At 43.7% G+C, this 21,066-nt stretch overlaps 1 protein-coding gene and 1 long non-coding RNA gene across 2 annotated transcripts; one reads left to right on the top strand and one right to left on the bottom strand.

Annotated features, from left to right (window-relative positions):
* Positions 1-688: 688 nt before the first annotated feature.
* LOC137803752 (zinc finger protein 469) lies at positions 689-13,717 on the top strand. Its single transcript, XM_068602469.1, has one exon. It carries the CDS (start codon positions 728-730, stop codon positions 12,620-12,622), a length of 11,895 nt encoding a protein of 3,964 aa, XP_068458570.1. The 5' UTR covers positions 689-727; the 3' UTR covers positions 12,623-13,717.
* A 6-nt stretch (positions 13,718-13,723) lies between these two features.
* LOC137804376 (uncharacterized) lies at positions 13,724-19,340 on the bottom strand. The gene is made up of 3 exons (XR_011080126.1): positions 19,165-19,340; positions 16,085-16,151; positions 13,724-14,187 (listed from the first exon to the last, which is right to left on the bottom strand). It is a non-coding gene; the product is annotated as an uncharacterized lncRNA (long non-coding RNA).
* Between the last annotated feature and the right edge of the window lie 1,726 nt (positions 19,341-21,066).

Raw genomic sequence — 21,066 nt, 5'->3', positions numbered from 1 at the left:
CTGTATTTTTCTCATCATCAGTACTGTAGTGAGCTTCATCGTTTCTTTGTGTGATGGTTTATTGAGAGGATTTTGACTGTGATACTTGGACGGCTATCAATTCAATCATAACTTGACAATGCAACACTCAGATGAAACTGTATGTACTTGTTTGAAATGTCTTGTTTGTTCTCAAGAATAGATCATTTAAATGTTAGTTGTATCTCCAAGACTTGGAGTATGAGTCTGGCAGTATTTTGAAATTCCTTCATGATTACACTGGTTCTTTGTACGGTAACAGCACCTCAGTGAAATGCTGCAATAGTGCTCTCTGCTGGCAGAAACTAAGAATATTGTTATTGCACATTATGTCATCCATGGGCTTAATTTAAAGATAGATAATTATTTCATGAGTGGTGTTTAATACTTCACTCGCATGTCTGAAAATATTGCCGGATATGATTAAAAAATAGAACATGATATCATCACTTTCATTACTTTCTTTTATCAAACAGTAAAAGCTTGACATATGATCCTCTCTGTTCTCTTTTCCCTCCAGGTCTGCTTTGCTCTGGTGCCAGATCAGCAGGTCACGATGAAAGTGAAGAGATGAGCCTCCGGCGAGCAGCTCTGTCCCTGCAGTTCCTGCCACTGGACATTTACTGATTCACACCACCCAGAAGACGATGCCCCTGTCTCCCAGATAGCATTTCTGAGGACCAGGCCTTCACAGCACGCATCGTGAACCATGGCAGCAGAGACTCGGCAAAAGCATGCTGTCAAAGAGCTGGTTGCTGAGTCCGAACTGCAGGATGAAGGGACAGCGCTGGAACAGCAGAGTGACAAAACCACAAAGGAGTCTTCAGAGCACTTTTCAGGCACTGAGGCCAGAAGCAGCAGCAAAGGGACCAAAATTGAAAATCTAGATAAGGGAAGGGACTGTCCTCAGCAGCGTGAGGCTGTCATACGGCCACAGCAGACAGGGAAGATTGACTTCAGGTCACTGCAGAACCGATCCAAATTTGCCGCCGACAGGACTTGGTCGAGTGGCAAAGGCAGCCCCCAGTCTCCGAGTGGAAAGGGCCGCAGCCGAGAGAAGGGGAAGCGGTCAGGAAAGACGGAGCGCGCCAACCCACAGCAGCTGTACAGACTTAGCATTACAAATCCACGCTCCAACCCTACCATTGGTATTGCCTACCCACAGCAGAAAGTTGCACCACCCAAGAAGTTGGAGACCAGTCGTGGCCCAGTTTCGGGCAGCTACAGATTCCACGTTCCCAGTTTACCAGAGAGAGAGGCCGAACTACAGCAAGAAGAGCTCAACTACAGCCGCTGCTTCCAGGAGGCCTCCTCTAACCTGACCTCCTCAAGCTATACCTTACAGGCACTGGTTTCCTCAAGTGGAACGTCATCTCACCCACATCCACCCCTGTCACAGCAGCAGCAGCCTGCCTCAATGGAGAACAACAGCACGCAGCCCGGCAGCCAGCTGATCCTGACTGACTTTCAGCTGAGTGGCTCTAATGTATGGCAGTCTCCTGAAAGGACTTTTAATGGTGCTAACTATGGGGCGTCATCACAAAAATCCACTGCCCTTACAGAAACTAGTAAGTCCTTTGTGCCTGGTCCATTTCAATATGGATATAATTTTCTGGAAGAATCAACCTCTGACTCCGTCTGTGAACAAAATCCGCAATCCCAAGACTTTACAAACTCCTCGCGAGGTTCAGTTCATGTGACCCAAAACTCTTATTCCTTTACGCCTGGGGAAGGGCAACACCTTGCACAGAACAGCACTCAATTCAGTAATGAACAGCAGCCCGAGGATAGAAGTTCTTATCCTCAACACCCACAGTCACAGTTTGTTCAAGGGGTAACATCCTCCATCCCGTGTCCTAGGAATCTGAGTGAGGACTCAGCCAGTAGTGACAGCTCTGGCTCCAGCTCACAGCAGTCAGAGCCGGGGAAGACTGCCCTGTCTGACAGCACAGACACTATAGCACAGACGGACAGCAGGGACGGAGCCATCACCTCGGGTAGTAAGATGAACTGTCGTCCGAAAGACACAGTTGCCAACCAAAGAACACACATTCAAGGAAGTGTGCACCACGCAAGACATATTTCACAACGTCCAGGCTCCCAAATGCACTTTCCTAGCAAAACATTTAGCAACCCTCCAGTCAGTAACATTAACACAGGCATAATGTCCTTTGATAAAAACATCAATAACAAGGGTTCAAATAGGTTACCACACTCATGGGAGGGATCTAATAAGACACATGTAACTGTAGATCAAAACACAATTGCATATACTGATATGAATGACAAGTATCAGTTTCAGAATCAGCCAGCACTTGATCAAAGGCCAACTGCCTCTAAAAATAGCAGACTGATCTGGCAGCAGATACGGCCAACCCATGCCTTGTCGAACCAAAACAGAATTGACTTATCTCGGCAAATAAGCAATCAAAAATTGCCTTACATGGTTTCTCCTTCTGACTGGCAGGATGATAGCAAATCACATAAACACAGCTCCCTGAAAAACCCTAGCTCATTTCAGAACAGCAGAACCAGTGATGGGTTTTCCAACCAAAGACAGGAGACTGTAAAGCATGGCAGTAATACAGTCTCAACTTTTAAAGTGGAGATGAGCCACGCACAAGTATGTGAATCCAAAAACAAAGCGGCATATTTTGGACTCAACCAGTCTCTTCCAGCAGCACCAAGAAACTACAGCTATCCTCCATTACAGGTCCCTCCTATGGGACTTATGATGGTGTCACCTTATGAATCTCCTTTGCACTCGCCAGTCCATAACCCTGCGTCCAGTAGTACCTGTTCTTCCCTCTCCCCAGCATCCACCAGTCCTGTTAACATCAGTTCAGAGGACAGTCAATTGTCAAAGTCAGCACCCTCTCACACATTTTATCAACCGGCCCACGCCAAAACACAGTTACTGTCAGATCACCTGAGCGGACACCCTCACCAGTTTCATTCAGATGCTTCAAACAACGACATGATGAGCTACCTGCAAAACAACACACATCCAAAAACTTCTATGGATGGAAACAAAGGTTACATAGATAGTTTTGGGCTGGAGCATCATCAGCCACCACCGCCATACTCTGCACATCAGCTGTTAGCGACCTCATTAGCCGCAGCAAATCTTGACCAGTTAGATGTGCTTCTGACATGCAAGCAGTGTGATCAGAATTTCAACAACCTGTCTTCCTTTCTAGGCCATAAGCAATATTGTGCTCAGCATATTTTTGCTCAAAATGACCTCAAAGATATATCAAAGATGGAGGACAGCAGAAAGTTTCATGCAGAATCAGCAAAAGCAGTGTCATCTGTTTCAATGCCAAGGTGCCCATCTGACCTTCACCTTTCTCTGTTGGGCCTCAATAAAAATGGAGAACTGATATCTGACAGTGAAACTAAAGGAGACAACAAAGATGATTCAATGAAACTCAACTTGTTCTCCGGTACGGGTAACCTTCCTGTCCCTCTCCCTGACCTGGAAATGGAGGATGCCAAATTAGACAGCCTAATCACAGAAGCCTTAAATGGACTGGGATATCAATCAGACAATGCAGAAATAGACAGTAGCTTTATTGATGCATTTGCTGATGATGACCTCACCACAGTCAAAGCAACATCAAATAAACAATGTCTGAAAACCAAAGAATCTCTGGTTTGTGAGAGCAAAAATAAACAAGCAAAAGAGGACGACAGGTTTTTCAAACAGGGAAAGTATTTCTATGACTCTGATGTTGAGAACTCTGAGACAGATAAACAGTACACTGAAAACAAACATGAGAAAAGGTCGTCGAATTTGGAACAAGATGAGAAAATTATCATAAAAAAAGAAGTCTCTCATAAAAATTTAAGAATTGTCTCAAGGGAGAAGACGAGGGAACAAGACAACAAAGTGAAAGAGGCAAGACAACTGTGCAAGAGTGAGGATGAAAACCAAAGTAAACAAAGGTTTCTCCTATCCAGCAAGTTTTCTGAGCGTTGTGGTGTTAAAAGCTTTCAGGATAGCTCTGCACTTCGAGGGTCAACACCCTCACAGGCCTCCACATCTCCAACCTCAAGGGCTGCAGTGAAAGAGAGCAAGAGGAAAAGCACCGGAGGGGGCACCTGGAGTAAAGAACTTATTCACAAAATAGTTCAACAGAAAAATAAGCTCCATAAGCTTCATGTTAAAGGTACTAAAAACCTCCAGTTTTCCTTAGTGATGGAAAGACTAACTCCCACTGTACAGAACCCTGCCTTTGGAGAATACGACTATGTCTCAGATTCAGATGACGAATGTGAGCCCGTTAAGATAGCAAGCCAAGGCCGGCTGAATCAAAGCAGCCGCTGTAAATACACATACAGCAAAGAGTGCAAATGGCGAGCAAGGAGTGAGAGGGACCAGGCAGCATGGCGACATGAGTCAAAGGAGTGTTTTGAAGTGAAAAAAAGTGAGGAGGTTTCTCTCTCACCTGATAAAAATGGTTCTCACCAGAGACTCAGGAGGAGGGGTAGCAGGTCATCCACAAGCAGTGAACGAAGCACATCTGTGAGTGTTTCAAGCGATAGTATAAACAGCCCCAGAAGCAGTGATCGCACTGAATCCGATTGTGAGAAGAAGACAGACTTCACAAAGAAAGAGTCTCCAGAGCAGAAAACCTATGAAAGGCTCTCCCCACAGAAGTTATGTAAAGAGTCTAGCACACTAGCACTGACATTCACTAAATCTGTCAAGAAGTATAGTACTGACAACACTATTCTGCCTGATAACAAAGACAGTACAGAGGTCTCAAAGAAGAAGAATTTGAATCCAGAAGTTGCTGATCCAGTGTTATCATCCCAAATAGCAAAAGACACAATCCAAAACTTTGAAAAAAGCAGAACCTCTCACAATCAAAAATCAAGAGAGAAGCTGGTGTCTCCCAGAAAGGAAACTGACACCACAGTCTGTTCAGACAGAAACACCCTACAGAGAACCAACAACCTGTGCCCCAAAGAAGAACCACCACAGTGCAGCAGAGCAGACAGCACGCCACTTCAGTTCGATTCACACTCTCCCAACATCAACCCAGAAGCTGAATTCAATATCGACAGAAACAGAATGTGCAAAAGAAGCGAGGGGCCTGAAGTTACACAACCAGAGCAATCAGACAGTACCACATTTGAAAAACAGAGCGACAATGTCTGCATGGTGGGAGAGGCCATGACTTTAGTCAATGGCCTAAACGCACACAAGCAATCATCCCTTTGCACCTCTTTGATGGATGAGGTGTGCCTATCTCCAACAGAGAGCCAAGGCCCGTTGCTACAAAAAGATACGCTCCACCTCATGCCCTACCCACTGGATCAGGAACAGGGGCTGTTGAAATCTCCACTTTCATTTGATACCTCTGCAATGTTTGGAGATCTCACAGGATTCGACAGTGGCCTCTACTCAGATATGCCAATTCAGAAAGACAGTTTTCATTCAATAGAGAACACAGCTGATAAAAAAGAAGAGTTCGTGTCCTCCTTCCCTTCCTTTCTGGAACAAAGAGACTGGAACCTTTTGGTGAGCCCTGTACTGCCAGATGAGATATCGCAGTACAAAGACAGCTCTGAGAAATCAAATGAAAAGAAACCAGATTACAATGACGTTCCTTTGTCTCTGCCAGAAAAAATAATCGACTACAGTGCAAATCTCAACAGCTGTGCATCAGAGGATGAGCTAGAGATAAAGAGAATAGTGAATGAGCTTGAAAACCAGCTGCAGTCAACTAAGTTGGAAAGCACAACTATACAAGCTCAGGAAGTCCCTAAGCAGTTGAAAATGAGCAAATTTTCACCTTTACGTCTAGATGATGAGTCAGAGAGTGGAGGCACTGGACTGGATCTCAGGTGCCCTGTGCAAACCCTGGAAGTATCAGGCACCAGTTTGGCCTCAGAATCTTTTACTGAACCATGGTCCAGTCCATTCCAGTTTGAGTTAATGGGTGGACACCACACACACCACACTCAAATTCATAATGAACCAGGGGCGCTTGAACATTTCGATGAAAAAGAAGATGCCGCACAATTTATCACCACGGCTTCACATATTGAAAACCCACAGCCCCACCATGACCAGGAGTCAGTGGACAGAAACGCTGAAAATGAGACTCCAGTAGAAACAAAGGAAGACATTTTAGAACAGAAAAGATATACAGAAAACCTCATGAAAAGCCTTGAGGTGATCTCAGACTCTATATTCCAAAAAGAGCCTGTTATACTAGAGCACAAAGAGCCGAATGTCACCACTCTCACAAGTCAACATCACAAAATTGAATGTCAGGCAACTGATGCAGTTGAGAGAGAAGATCACACCAAAGAGGAAGCAATTACCGGGAAGGAGAATACATTATCACCTCGAAATATCAATGAGCGAAAAGATGATATTGAATTCATTCAGAATGAGTCACAGTCATCTCGCTCGAACAGCACTGACCTCACAGTCGATGAAAACCAGCCAATTTCATCACAGCCAAGTGAGCCCACAGAAAACCGTGGCACCGAGGCTGAGACGAAAGTCACATCAGAGGAGAAGATCACCAAGAATAGTAATTTGATCGAGTCTGCTCACTGCTCAAGTGTGGTGACACATGACCCACATGTGGTTAAGGAGTCTGGCGGGAACAGTAAAGCAGCAACAGAAGATGTAAATCAGTTATTTAAAAACAGTAGTGGCGGTCCAGTACATTCGGTCACAGCTGGCTGTGAGGAAGCTGAGGCAGTGAAGGGAATCACTGGGCAGTCCGTCAGCCATCCTTCATCACCAACTTTACCCGACACCAGTCTAGACATTGGCGAGAAAAGTCTGGATGCAATTAAAACAGCAAGCGGAAAACGGTCCCCTGATAATAATGTTAATCCTGTAGACATAAGTTCTTTACATGCTGAGGAAATAAAACGGATTCTCTCAGACAGTGTAAACAAGGAAATAACTGTTGTAACAGCAAAGCAGGATAATTTGATTGGACTATCTCCCTCGAAGAGCTGCAGCCCGGCTTACAGTACAAGTCCAACAACTGATCTGTCGGTGGAGATAGTCACCACAGACAAACCCTGCAGTCCAATACTGATGGAAACCAATACAGGGAGCACAAGTTGTTGTTCACCCTTCCAGGACACCAGGTCAGAGGGACAAAGTGATCTGCTGGTTCTTGCCCAGTCTGATGGCATCATAGACAGGGATTCTTGCAAAGTTACTCCATTTAATGACTCGTTTAGTGACTCGGGTCTTGCCTTTCAGAAACAGGACGAGATTTTAATTGTACAAGACATCAAAGAAGACCTTCCTATTGATTTTATGGCAAGTCACCAAAACTCACCATGCAGAGAAGACGTTGAAGAGAGTAACTGTCTCTTTCTAGACACTGCCAAACCAACCAGTCATCTTTTACAAACCTCTCATCAAACACCCTTGCAGAAATGGAACATAGAAGAGGATTCATGTCAGTCACAAAGCAAATGTGATGATGTGTATGTTAACCATAGCTCAATTAAAAATATGCAATCCCCCGTAAACAGGGAAGAAAACAGCAACGTCGAAGAGGCATTGAACAGTAAAGAACAACTGAACACAACAGACAAGATGGAGTATTCTTTGATGAGCCCACCTCTCCTGGACTTGGGTATCACAGAGTGTAAAATCACCAGATCTGAAACCTTCATTCCCTCTCCACTTCTAGGGACCAGCTCAGCAGAGCCCCCAGAAGTGTCAGATGGTCTTGAAAAGAGAGATGCGATGTATGATTTGAAGCTCAGTCCTCTCAACTACAACAACATTTCAGACGAACCTCCACAACTGAACCAATACAACTACATACCAATTTCACCTGCAAGTAAACTTGAAGCGCGTCCAGACATCAAGCAGAGTCCCAGAGACGACTGTGAACCGTGTGACCTGAGTGTCAACCATGCACAGATTTTTAACAAAAGTGAAACAGACACAGCGCTATCACTGAACTCAGACCCTGCAGCTAAACTCAATTTATCAGATGAACAACTGGTCCTTCAGCAAAGTAGGACATTCACATGTTTTTCGTTATGTCTCCCACCTGAAATAACAAGCAAAGATTCCTTAGGTAGTATTGTAAAGACAGAGTTGGAGGTTTGCCATGATCCTGCTGGACCTAATGAGCATTTGTGTATTCACACTGACCTGCTGAGAAAGGAGGAATCAGATCATTTAAATTCTCACAAGGCTTCAACTGAGGACAGTACAATTATCCGAAAAGACGCTTTAGATGGGTTGCCCGCTCCAAAACCACTTGTCATCTGTGATAATAAACAAATGCCTCTTTCACCTCACCCATCAGAGAAGCCACCAACAATGGAGACTGGTCAGTGTTCAACAATGCAACAAATACACAACGAAATATCTAAAAAAAAGACACAGAACAACGCTCAACAGGGGAAAGAACTTTGTGAAATCTGCCTCATGTGTTTCAGGACCGTCCCTGGATTAAAGAGACATAAGGCCATGAAACATTTGGTCAGAAATAAAAAACTCATTGGCTCAGAGAGCACAACATCAAGCTATCGGGGGACTATGGTTATCTATGAATCATCCCAAACTACAGAGAAAGAACATAAAGATGATTCAGAGACCTGTCACCCAAGTAAAATAGATGGGCTGCCTGAGACAAGTAGCACTTTCATATTTAAAGCAGCAGAGACTGAGTCAGTCCTGGAAGAAATGTCAACTGAGACCAATGTAGTGGCAGTGGGTGAAGTCGGCCACCAAAACGCTGTGCTGCCAACAAAAGCAAAAAAGACCAACAAAGCTAGAAAGAATAAAAACAATGAGGTAAACATAGAGCCAGACTCTTTCTCGGATGAGCTTCTAAATATATTGAAAACAGACATACTTCAAGCCATCACTCCTGAATTCAAAAGCGGTGAACTACATGATCTGCACAAATCTCCAACAGGCCAGGTGAAAATCAATGACAAAACTATTACTGGCACAGAGAAATTCCCTCACCCTATTACTTCAAACTCTGGCTCTGACAATACACCGCCATCTCCAACAAAACAAACAAATGGTCTGCAAGAAACTGTGGAGCTAAATCAGAGTACTGATCTGGAAGAAATTAAATGCACAAGCATGACAGAGATGGCAAATGGGGTTGTTTGTACAGACAATAATGTTGAAAGTGCTATATGTGTAGACAAGGATATAATCAGAGAGTATGATGAGCCCAGAAAGAGTCTGTGCACTGCGGAAGAGGTGTGTGACCAGAAAGGATCAGAAAAGAGCTTTCCCAAAGAGATTCTTAGCAAAGTGGCAGCCGTCGGGATAAAATGTGAGGAAAACAGTACCCCTTCAGATGAGGCGCCTCCTCTCTCCTATTTGAATTGTTCCCCTCTCAATCCTTCCGGCGTAAGTCCCGAACCGAAAGCCTTACTTGACGACGACACCACATTCTCACTGCTGTTCCCCAGAGATGAGGAAGCAAAAAGGAAAAAGTGCCAGAGGGTGTACAAAAGAAACAAAAGACAGAAGCTATCGCCCAAATCAAATGTGACTGAGGACTTTCCTCCCTCAGAGACGTTCATGCAAAGTAAAGATCAGTACATTAAAAACCCAGCAGAGCAGACGTTCACTGACAACCAAACTAAGCGCTGTGAATATGAAACGATATCAACCGATGATGCTATCATGTTGAATATGTGCCACAACAGTGCATTAGAGACTGGTGTAACCCAAAGTGACCAGCAGGATGCTCATGAGAAGGTTAAAGCAGTTGGCAACAGCCCCTCAAATCCACACAAAAGCACGGTTGATAAATCTTCAATTGATTGGAATGGCTCCAGTGGTTTCAGTAGCTTTGATTCAAGCTCAACTGTGACCTCCGAGCCCAGCACCTGTAAAGCAGAAGAGCCAACTGCACCTTGCCTTCTGCCCCCACCCTCGGCCCCCTTCACTGTGGAGCCATGTGTCACAAAGAGTTTTCAAACCTTTCACAGCATTGACATCCAAAACATCAAGACCACGTTTCAACTTCCTGAGATTCAGTTCTTTGACTCCAAAAAAGATATTTCAGTGGCTCCTCCTATGGTAACTGTTGACGCGGAGAATAGAGATGATGAAAAGTCCAAGAAAGTGACGGAGCGGCGAGGCAGAAAACGTCAAGATTGTGGAATAAAGGTAAAAGATAAGCAGTACAAGTGCAAAGTGTGCTTCACTTGGTTCCTCACCCTGGGCGAGCTGAACTTTCACAAACTCTCCCACAACCCCTCTCCACCTCCAACCTGCTACATGTGTGTCCAGCGTAAGTTCAGCTCAAGGGAGCAACTGAGAGACCATTTGAGGGAGAAACATGCCAAGAACAAGACAGGTATCTGGACGTGTGGAATGTGCTTGAAGGAGATATCAGATGTGTGGATGTACAATGAACATTTACGAGAGCATGCCACTCAGTTTGCCCGGAGGGGTCAGACTCAAGGCTCCATGTTAGGCATTCCAGGCTGCTTCATGCAGGAGACGGCCGTGAAGAACTTTATCACCTCGATCATGCAACACCGCCCCAGCAAAGCCAACAGAGAACCCAGCAAAGCCATTAAAGAACAGGAAAAGGCTGTTGTTGCAGACAGCGCTGTGGTTGCAGACAGCGCTGTGGTAGAAGAGAAAACCTCAGAGGAGGCCGAGCCAAAAGTTCACAAAACTAAAAGCAGCAGTGGAGCAGGTGGCAAGCGGAGCACATTTACCCCGCTTGAGGTCCTCCACAAAACAGAAACACCTAAAAGTGTGGAGATGCATCCCAACTGCAAAGACCCCTCAAGAGACTGCCACCACTGTGGGAAACAATTCCCCAAACCATTTAAACTCCAGAGACATTTAGTGGTTCACAATTTGGAAAAGATCTTCCTGTGTCACAAATGCCCCGTTTCTTATCAGGAGGCCCAGGAGCTAAAAGGCCATCTGAAGAGGGCCCATGAGGAGGTTGATGAGATAGATTCAAAACACACCACCCTCTACACCTGTGAGCTCTGTGCCGATGTCATGCATGTGATTAAAAAATCGTTCATCTGCAGCACCTGTAACTACACCTTCTCTAAAAAAGAGCAGTTTGATCGCCACATGGAAAAGCACCTGTCGGGGGGGAACAAAATCTTCAAATTCAGAGGTGTTTTCAGACCTGTCAAAGCATCTGCTTCCAAAGAAGATAAATGTGATTCGCCTGCAAGTAAAAAGAAGAGAAACCTCTCTGACAGTCTGCAAGAAAATAGCTCAGACAGTGGCATTGCCAGTGTAAGCTCTCTGCACTTAAATCAAAACTCTGAGACTTCAAAACCCTCTGTGTCCACAGTAGAGGACTCCACACAGACCATCATCAGTGAATACCACAGCGACTCAAACAACACAAATGTGAAGACTGAGGACATTGCAGAGGACTACTCGGAACTACTTGTGGAGTTGGAGAACTCTATTAATATGGGCTCTTCGGAGTCTGCTACACCAAAGAAAGAGGTCATTGACCCAGTCACCTCACCTCCTCTCGATAAAGAAGGTAATAGAAAATCAATTACTGAACCGTTAGACGTTAAAGAGGAGAATGAGTCACTCTGTATCAGAACAGAGAAATCCTCTTGGTCAGCGTCTAAAGACAGTAGCAGTGGAGGGGAGGAGACTCTTAAGGCGGAGGAAGGCTCCGCTGAAGGTGCGACAGCTGAGACTAAAAAAACTGATTCACTATCATCTTGTGAAGACTCTTTGGTTAGCCGAAAAGAAAGTCAAATCACTTCAAAGACATTTGAGCCTGAATTATCTGCTGCTGTAATGGACCAACAGAGGGATGATGAGCAGTGGCATCACTCATTGAAAGCTTCCAAGAATGACAGCAAACAGTTGACTTTATCTCAAGGTGGGGAGCAAGAAGGTAGCAGTCAGATGAAAGACAAAGTTACCTCGGCCAAAACAACTGACAACACTAAAAACGGCACTACAACAAGCAGCACGAAGGCTACAGAGTTCACGCCAGTCCTCCACTCCAAGGTTTCACTGAACGCTTCGGCCTCAAATGAGGACAAAGAATCTGTGAGACCACAGAAGAAGAGGAAGGACTCGAAATCCCCCCACAGCCTGCAAAGGTTTTCCTCTCCAGCCACACAAGAGAACTATGGTGTTGACTCTCGAGCCAAAAAGAAATTCCGCTCCAGCAAGTGTGCAAATCCCTCTCTGCAAAGGAAGACCGATGGACCAAACGACTACCCTGTGCTGTCCTCTGTAAGGGACGATGTCGTTAGCAATAAAATTGTTTCCAAGTGTAAGACTTCAAACTTGGGTTTGCCGTCAAAAAGAAACTTGCTTGATAGCTGCACACAAAAGAAAGCGGAGAGTGTGACTCCTCTTAACGGGGATTACAAAGCCAAAAAGGGACCTCTGGGGCGACCTTTGCATGCCCCTATTTCTAAAGTGTCTTCACTTCCCATGAACAATTCTTTGAATAAATCAAGGCCAAAAATGGGGGTTAGGTCAATGGAGAGCCATTCCTACAGGACAGCAGAGTCCCAGAACCACCTATTAAGCCAGCTGTTTGGCCAAAAACTCACTAGCTTTAAGATTCCTTTAAGGAAGGACACGTCAGAATCTATTAACTGAGTGGGGAGTGAGGGATCTGTGAATAGGAGACTGTACATTTCACAGTTTTAAATGTTTAAGACAATTCCTTGTGGTGAATGAGATTGCACAGCTCTTTTCTGTGAAATGCTATCTTTAAATACTTACGTAGTCACTTTATGTCTTCTTTGTACATGTGTTTTTATTACACAAATGTGAGGACGAATGGAAGATATGAATTTTGGGTCAAAAATGAATATGCTTGTTGGGAAAATCATTGACATTTTTTCTGCTTTTCCTTTGTTGGATATTATCTATTTCAGAGATTATATTTCATTTACCTAAAGGACGGAAAAAAAGAATACTTGAAAATAAAGTAAAATATTTTCGTCGAAGAAATGCATGTTCATTTTGCATTGGATCGTATCAGTCTTATTCAGTTCTGGAAAATGACCAAATTCATAACTGACTTGGACAATTGTCTGTGCACCTTTCGTACATGCTTCCAACATATTCATTTTGTATACATTTTTTTTAAACTTTACTGTACTGCATTGACATTCATCATATTAGCCTTCTGTATAAACATGGTGCTACATTGTGTTTTATTGTAATGTGAATGCCAATGTCCTCAGAGGGGAACATGAGATCTGTAGCAGTTACAGCACATTCAACCAATAGTTTTTACTGGTTCTCTGTAGTTCATTAAAGATACTGTGTTAAGCATCCAAGAACTTCATATGTAGGCTGATAAAACCAAAAATTAGGAAAACTTCCATTGTTACAACTCAGGTGCATACAAGGACATCACAGTCCCAAAACCTGTTCGGAGTTCTTCCCATGCACTGATAATACCACACACAAATCAATCATCTGTCTGTTACTCCAACTGTTTGATTATGAATAGTATTTACTACTACAACAAAGGTGCTTTATCTTGTTTATACTGTATGTATCTTATATTGTATAATATTTTAGGTAGATTGTTTTGGTGCAATGCTTCATGTCAAAGTTTTATTTTAATAATGTGCAAAAGAAACAGAGTGAGAGGAAAGGGAAATGCAGTTGTAAAGTTGTTAAGCGGTTCACTAAGTGCCTCTTTTATAGTTGGTTAATAAAGATCTCCATTGGTCTCTACTTGCCCTTTTATTCTTTTGTTCATGACATGTTTAACAAATGTTCAAACTTCCGTCCCTGCGGACTGCAGCTGTCACCACGTGCATCAAACACTGCAAGCACTGGAAGCTGCTTGTGTCTGGAGGCAAAAACAGGTTCACACAACAAAGTTTGACAGATCAGCACTTAATTCATCATCTGAAAGTGGAGCGTACATGTATATTTACTACAGGGAAACATTCAACAGTCACATTTATCCCCCCGTATGGAAGTCAGTACGAGAACTGTTGAACAGGTGGCGAGGAGCTTTCTCTCTTCTGTCATGCTTTTGTCATGTTGCTCTCTCACCACGTGTAAAATGGCTTCTATTCCTACACGAATATTTTTCATCATCACATAGGAATAAAAAGCCATAGTACACAGTGGCATTCATGTAGATACACATTGGGCAGAGCAATGTTTTCACACCGTTCAGTGATTTATGATGGAACCTGAGAAAAAGCGATGGAAGACAAGAGGGGAGGATGATAGATTGGGGAAGGGAGTAAACATGAACAGAGAGGGAAGAAAGAAGAAGTTATTGTGTTTGCCAACAACTGAAGCTTAAGCCTTCAGCTACTGTTAATGAAATAGAAAGTGCAACTTTATCTTGGTAGGTAACTGTTGACTGACTGAAATTGCAAACACCAGCAGACTAATCAACAGGCTTCAAGTCATCATTTTGATTATGAACATGAGTAATGCATCTTAAGACGCTGTAAGGTATCATAATATGTCACTGGGTCATAGTCATAACAATGTTTCACAGGAGTTTTTAAAGTGCTATGAACATATTGGTGCTTTCTGTAAGAAGAATATATATATATATATATATATATATATATATATATATATATATATATATATATATTCATGTGTTGGTTCTGACGCTATTGCGGCCATGGCAGACGTTCATAGGACGTGTGGACTAAACAGAACCGCAGTGTTGTTGTTAAAATCACTTTTCTAATTAGTTTAGTAGGAATACTGGTTTGGCAGCACCCGCAGAGACTATATTTTTGGACTCATTGATGACAACAGAAAATAGAATTACGGACCAGCATCCCTGTTACTTCACTATTCCTCATTACTCAGTAAGTCACAATTTCTCCACCAGAATGGAAAATTCAAAATGAATGAAGGTATGCTGGCTTGTGTGTTCAGTTGACTTTTGTTATAATGCATCATGAAGAATAAATGTTGTTGAATGTTGAAAGCGGCATGTCAAAGATGTAACTTCACCCTCACTTTCCTTAACGTAGACGAGGAGCTATGGTGAAGACATGTTGCCATGTTAATCATTTTCCATTCATTATCATTTCTGAACAGAAATCACTTTGGCATTCAGACAATTTCATAATCTTTTATTCATATAAAGAGAATAAAGCACTTTGATCACCATTTCTAACCGATACTGTTTTAAGATTTATGTTTGACTATTTAGAGATGAGCTTCATAGTTATACATATTCTTTCATGATTGACTGTACCATATTCTTGACTTACTGTCTGAACATCTACTACGTTTCTGGTAGTTGGAATACACTGCAAATTGCCAGGTTTTCCAACACAGCAAGAGAGACCAAGGTACCAAATCAAGTGCTGAAGGTTAAATCAGTAGGGTATAAATTACTGATATTTTGTTGAACATCGGCAGATTGCTTGAAAATTCCTCACTGATACCCGCTGAAACATTTTGTGTGACGGTCCTCTAGATATCTACAATTATGTTTTTGAGAGTCACCATGAAAATAGAAAGGTGGTTGAACAAATGATAAAGTATTTTGTTATTTTGGTGTAATACCTTCTTTTCATGAAACCATTGAATGAAGAGAGTCCCCTCACACTTGTAGAGTAACACTGCACAAACAAAATGAAAAGCGTCAGCGTGGGACTATGGATCGCCATCTGTTGTTGTTATCAAGAGTCCAACAATATACAAAGAGCTACAATGTTATTGGTGTTTTTCTGCAAATATTGTAAAAGCGATCCAATTAAATATTTAATAAGACAGAGGATGCATGGTTCACTTGCCAAACTCAGATTTCATTTGTTACACTGAAGGAGTCCTGCCCAGTCACTAATTAATTGATGAGTGTGATGCTTGGAGGTTGAATGAATAATGACTTACGGGACGTTTGAGCCTCTTGGTCAAGACATGTAAATGAAATGCCTGCTGTGAATATGTCAAACAGAACAATCATAAGAGAAGCCTAAATCATGGTATTTTTAGTTTCCTTATAAAGGTCTGCTTTCCTCCTTGACTGAGCTGATTTGTGTCGCGTTGCGTTGGTAATTTATTACAAAGATGACGGCTGATGCTTTCTCCGTAAATGTACCTGTATTTTACCTGATCCTCTTTGGTGGACTTGGTCTCGCTGCACCAGTGAATCTCCCCCAGGTCTTCCGGTCAGCAGCTGTGTGTTGATTCAGACAAAATTAAAGCACAAAACTCAGTTTGTTTTGTCACAGTTTAGCCCAGAATGTGTCGCACAGACTAAGAAGGAGCCCCACGCACCCTCCTGTCAGGCGCCCTTTTATCATCTGATCTATGAGGAAATTTCTCCTGAGGCACAGTCATACAGGAGCATGACAGGAACGCTTTGCACTTTGAAGTAGAGTGACATTATCAGTGAGTATGGTCTTAACATAGCATCTCTTTTCTCTCCCTCTCACTCCGTCTATTTTCCTCTGCCGCCACCCTATTTCTCCTACTCTTCCCTTTCTCCCCTTTTGTTCTCTCTTTTCCATCAATTTCCTACTCTGCAACTCACCACCTCTCCCCATTTTTGCTTCTGCCTCTCCTCATTTTTTTTTCTCTCTTTTCTTCTCCTTTCTTTCTTGTTCACCTCACCTCACTCCTTCCCTATTTGTTTTTATCTTCCACCCTTCCCTGTTGCCTTCTCACCTTTCCACCCACTCTCCTCCCATGCTTTCCCTCCCTATCAATCTCCTCTCTCCCCTCACCTCCCCCCGCACCCCTCTCCATCACCTCCCCGTCCCCCGTCCCCCTGTTCCTCGCTGTGGAGCGTGCTGTTGGCTGCCTCTCAGGGAGGTCGGGAGATCAGGGGTAGATAGAAATAGGCTACTGGTCAGCGTTAATGACACACAGGCTGAGGGGCCACCGAGGTTGCCTCTTTTGGGAATGTGAGGCTTCAGTCATCACAGAGAGAGAGATAAATAGATAGATGGATGGGGAGGGATTTGTCGCATGAGGGGGAGGGAATGACTGAGCATCCCTCTCTGCACACACAGGGGGAGATCATGCTCAATTTCCACTAGAATGATATTAGAAATCATTTGTGTTCGACAGTGAAAATGTGTATGAATAATTTAATATGAACACATCCCCTGGTGTGAACAAAGAGGACAAAGAAATCTTTGAAATAAAGACATCAAACCAATTTTGCCCGACAACCATCAAAACACTGCCTACCCCCTTAAAATCCTCAAATGAGAGTGAAGAAACCACACTCTCACATGACTGGCACCTGAAGTAGGAGTCAAAGGAAGTGGGGCAGTAGGCACACCAACATTAATTACCAAGTAAATAAATAGGTAAAAAAAAAATTGTAGTGAGGAGAAGATAATAAGGAAGACTAAACATTAAAGTAAAGTCAAGCAACCTTTGGATTTCCTAATTAATGGCCTCTCCGAAGGAAGTCTCAGAGCCTTACTGCCAACGTAGCCTTTATCTATTCAACCATTTGTCATTCCAGACGGTACCAGAGAGGGAACAGGCTGTACACAATAGCTAAAAGTACCTGTTTGATGTTCCAGGTTTGCTGGAATAAATGGGGTCTGCAGGTTCTGTGCAAACAAACGAAAGCCTGCTGGTGTGTGTCTGCAGTGGCTGGAGGAGCACTGCACCCAACAGCAGGTGTCTTCAGAGAGGCTGTCCTCACAGACGACACACAGCTGATTTTAAGGAGAGTTTGCTACGCAGAGTTTGCAAGCTGTACTGGTTGTAACTGTAGTTTTTCTAATTATACATGAGGTACCCAAAATACATTCTATTTATACCTCTTTCCTACAGATCCATTCCACTTCGATATGCTGTTGGAGTGAAACCCTTTCTTTCAATGACAGAAAATCAGCAAGTAAAAATCTTTTCATAGCAATCTGCACTTCCTGGTGTGACATTTTGAAATCGACCAAACCGCTTTCCAATATTGCTCAGAGACCAATAAGTGTGATAAAGCAGGGATGTAGTAGGGATGGAGAAGGGATGCCTCTGGTGCCTCTGATACTCTCTCCGTCCCCCCATCCCTCCTTCCACTGCCTCTGATTACTTCTCCGCCAACCTTCATCCTCTTCCCCCCTCCACCTCCACAGTGCGCTCCATGAGTTTCTCCTCCTACTGTCTCTGTGGTTATCACAGAGAATCAGAAGGATCTACCTTGACATTTGATGTGGCACAAAATTGGATTTCCAGTGTGAATCTCTCCCTAAATCCCTCAGACAGAGAGAGAGAGAGAGCGAGAGAGACACGTCTTGGCTGTGCAGGATTCTCCAATACAAAGAGACATTTTATCCCTTGTCAATGTCACCTCTTGTTGATGTCTTTTGGATGTGACCCCACATGTGCTGTTGTCTGACAGCCTGTGAAGTGAATGACTAATCTGACCACTGGAAAATACATGTGTCTTGTATAATACAGAATACATCCTATAGACTGGCTTAACTTGAATGATGGTCAACATGGATTACCACGCTTAACAATGACATTAGCTCTCATAAGGAGGCAAACCTGCTATCTTAAGTGAGAAAAAAGGTGTCGCAGGTGCACATTTTACAAGATGACTCACCACAGCTATGTCACCTGTCTGACCACCACAATCCCAGAAGGCATTGCTTTACCCTGGAAAATCCCCTATGCAGAGAGGGAATAGGCTCTATAACAATGACGCCACAGGCAAAAAAAAGCTCTTTTTTTTCTCATGTATCTTCGCACAAAGCCCTTTACTCTAATCTCAAATCGCGGTTATGCCCTCTGCTCCGGGGATCCCAAATCTGATTTGTATTTGAATAATTTAAGCTGTTTACCTCCCCAGAGGACTCGATACAGCAGTTTCTTTTTCATTATAAACTTTCCACTGATGCTCCTGTGTGTGCATGTGCCCCCTCATTTGCAGTAAGCACTCTTCTTCCACACCCCCGCAAAAATATACACACCCACAAATTCACACAGACAGGCTGGGATGTAGAGGTCCACACTAAACACACACACACACACACACACACACACACACACACACACACACGCACACACACACACACACACGGTTTGCTGTGACAGCATCTAAAAACAGGAAAATTACTTTGTACAAATGAGACGCTTGCAGTTATTTAAAGCGTCATGGCAGGCAGCACGAGACAAAAGGCACTAATGAATGAACTCAGAGATGGATGATAACATGGCATACATACCTGCAGGATTTAATTCACCAGACTCTCCCTGCTTCTCTCCTCTGTCTGTCTCTCCCTCTTTGTGGATGTGGTTGTGCCTGCCAGTGTGTTTCCAGAGGAGAGAGTCTTCACCATATCAAGTCGGGGACCGGGGCTCAGCTGCAGAGACTGACATCATCCCTTTCAGAAAAGAGGTTTTCCCCTCCCGCTATCTGCACCTTCTCTCTCTCTCTCTCTCTCTCTCTCTCTCTCTCTCTCTCTCTCTCTCTCTCTCTCTCTCTCTCTCTCTCTCTCTCACACTCTCCCTCTCTCTCCTCTCTCTCTCGGTCTCCCTATCTCTCCCTCTCTCACCCAAACTTAACCACTCACTCACTCTGTACAGTAGTATACTCCTCCCATCTCTCCCTCTCCTGTTCCTGTTTTTTAGTCTCTCTTTCTCTTCTTTCTTTCATTTGCTTCCACATATTGCTACTATGTTTTAAAGCCAACACATGTGACATTTGTTGGCAGTGAAAACGTGGCTCTATACATAGTAACAAGTGCTAAAGAATAACTTTTCTATTCTCAGCAGCCTGTACTGTACTTTACCCCTCATAATCAAGCATCTGAATCTGTCATCCCAGAGGAAATGTATCCACTTTTTTTCATTAGAGGTTTTATTAATAGATGTGGTGGCCTGCAGGTCTTTCACAATTAGCTTCCCCTCTTCCTTTTTCACCCTGCTCCTTCTTTCCATCCCAATTTATGATCAAGGATTGGAGGAGTACATCGAGATTGCAGCCTAATGGGGGGCTTGCTTTCACCTACCCAATTCTTTTAGATCTGCAGGAATGAAAAAGGCAAGGAGCTAAGCAGAGGCAGCCTCTTTGAGTGTATTGAGATGGATGCCCGCTGTGGTGCCTGCGGTGGTGGAGATCTGTGTTGCTGTCCATGGTGCTGATTACGACTGAAGGAGACATCACTAAGGACAGCAGTGACCCTGCAGACCCACAGGAAATAGCCTTGAACAGAGCAGGGAGGAAAAACCTGTTTCAGCATGCTGCAGAAACCGTAATAAATGCACACGCACAAGCTTCCACACGCACAGACGCACATAAGCACACAAGTTCACACACAGGCAAACACAAACCACACATATAGAGACTTCCATCTACCTCCCAGCCTCCTCCTCTGTGTCCCTCGGGCATTTCTCTGCGTCTCAACTCATTTAGGCTTACATTCATCATTGTAAGGTAACAGTGGCAGGTGGGATTAAAATGGATTAGCCCTATTAAAGAAATGTGTGGTGCATATTACACCCAGACCCACATACACACGCACAATTGTCCAAAGAGCCACATGCATTAAAATGTAGACACTGCACTATCTTCCATCCAACAAAGACGGCAGGGTATATTAAAATGCACATCCATGTCTGCACGCAGACACAGATGTCCACAGTCTGGTAAAGGCACAAAACAGTGATGTAAAGGGCCAGCAAAGCGGCGTGATGAGGACATCCACGGCGGCAGAACAGGCGGTGGAAGTATAGATGTTGTGTATATTGCTGCTTTTCTGCCACTCACACTGTGGACTCCTTTTTGTTGTCTTAACTCTCGTCTCAAGAGGTAGCTTTTAGAATCTCGCCTCCTTGTTTCCATAGTGACACTTTCCCTCCTTTGTGCAAGAGAGTATGTGTGCATTTCAGAGACACACAGAGAGGGAAAAGACAGGCATAGGGAGGGAGAAAGGAGGGGGATGACAGCGAGATAACTTGCTTCACTTACATTTATTCACTACAAAAAGAGAAAAGAAAAAAAGAGCCACACCGCCAGTTTTCTGCATCAGGGAAAGCCTCTGTTCACTTTTCATTGGCCGTCAGCAGTGTGCTGTCTGACTCCTGGACTAATGGCGCTGCAGCAGCTCGCCACAAATAAAGCTGTT

This window comes from Clinocottus analis, unplaced genomic scaffold (genome assembly GCF_023055335.1).
Source record: "Clinocottus analis isolate CAN_PGR_092001 unplaced genomic scaffold, fCliAna1.0.p SCAF_6, whole genome shotgun sequence".
NCBI lineage: Eukaryota > Metazoa > Chordata > Actinopteri > Perciformes > Cottidae > Clinocottus > Clinocottus analis.
The sequence above is the reverse complement of the archived record's forward strand: the minus strand, read 5'-3'. Positions and strand labels throughout refer to the sequence as shown.

What these genes read in the sequence shown, in the direction of transcription:
- LOC137803752 (XM_068602469.1), top strand. Translation starts at nt 728, where the DNA reads ATGGCAGCAGAGACTCGGCAAAAGCATGCTGTCAAAGAGCTGGTTGCT.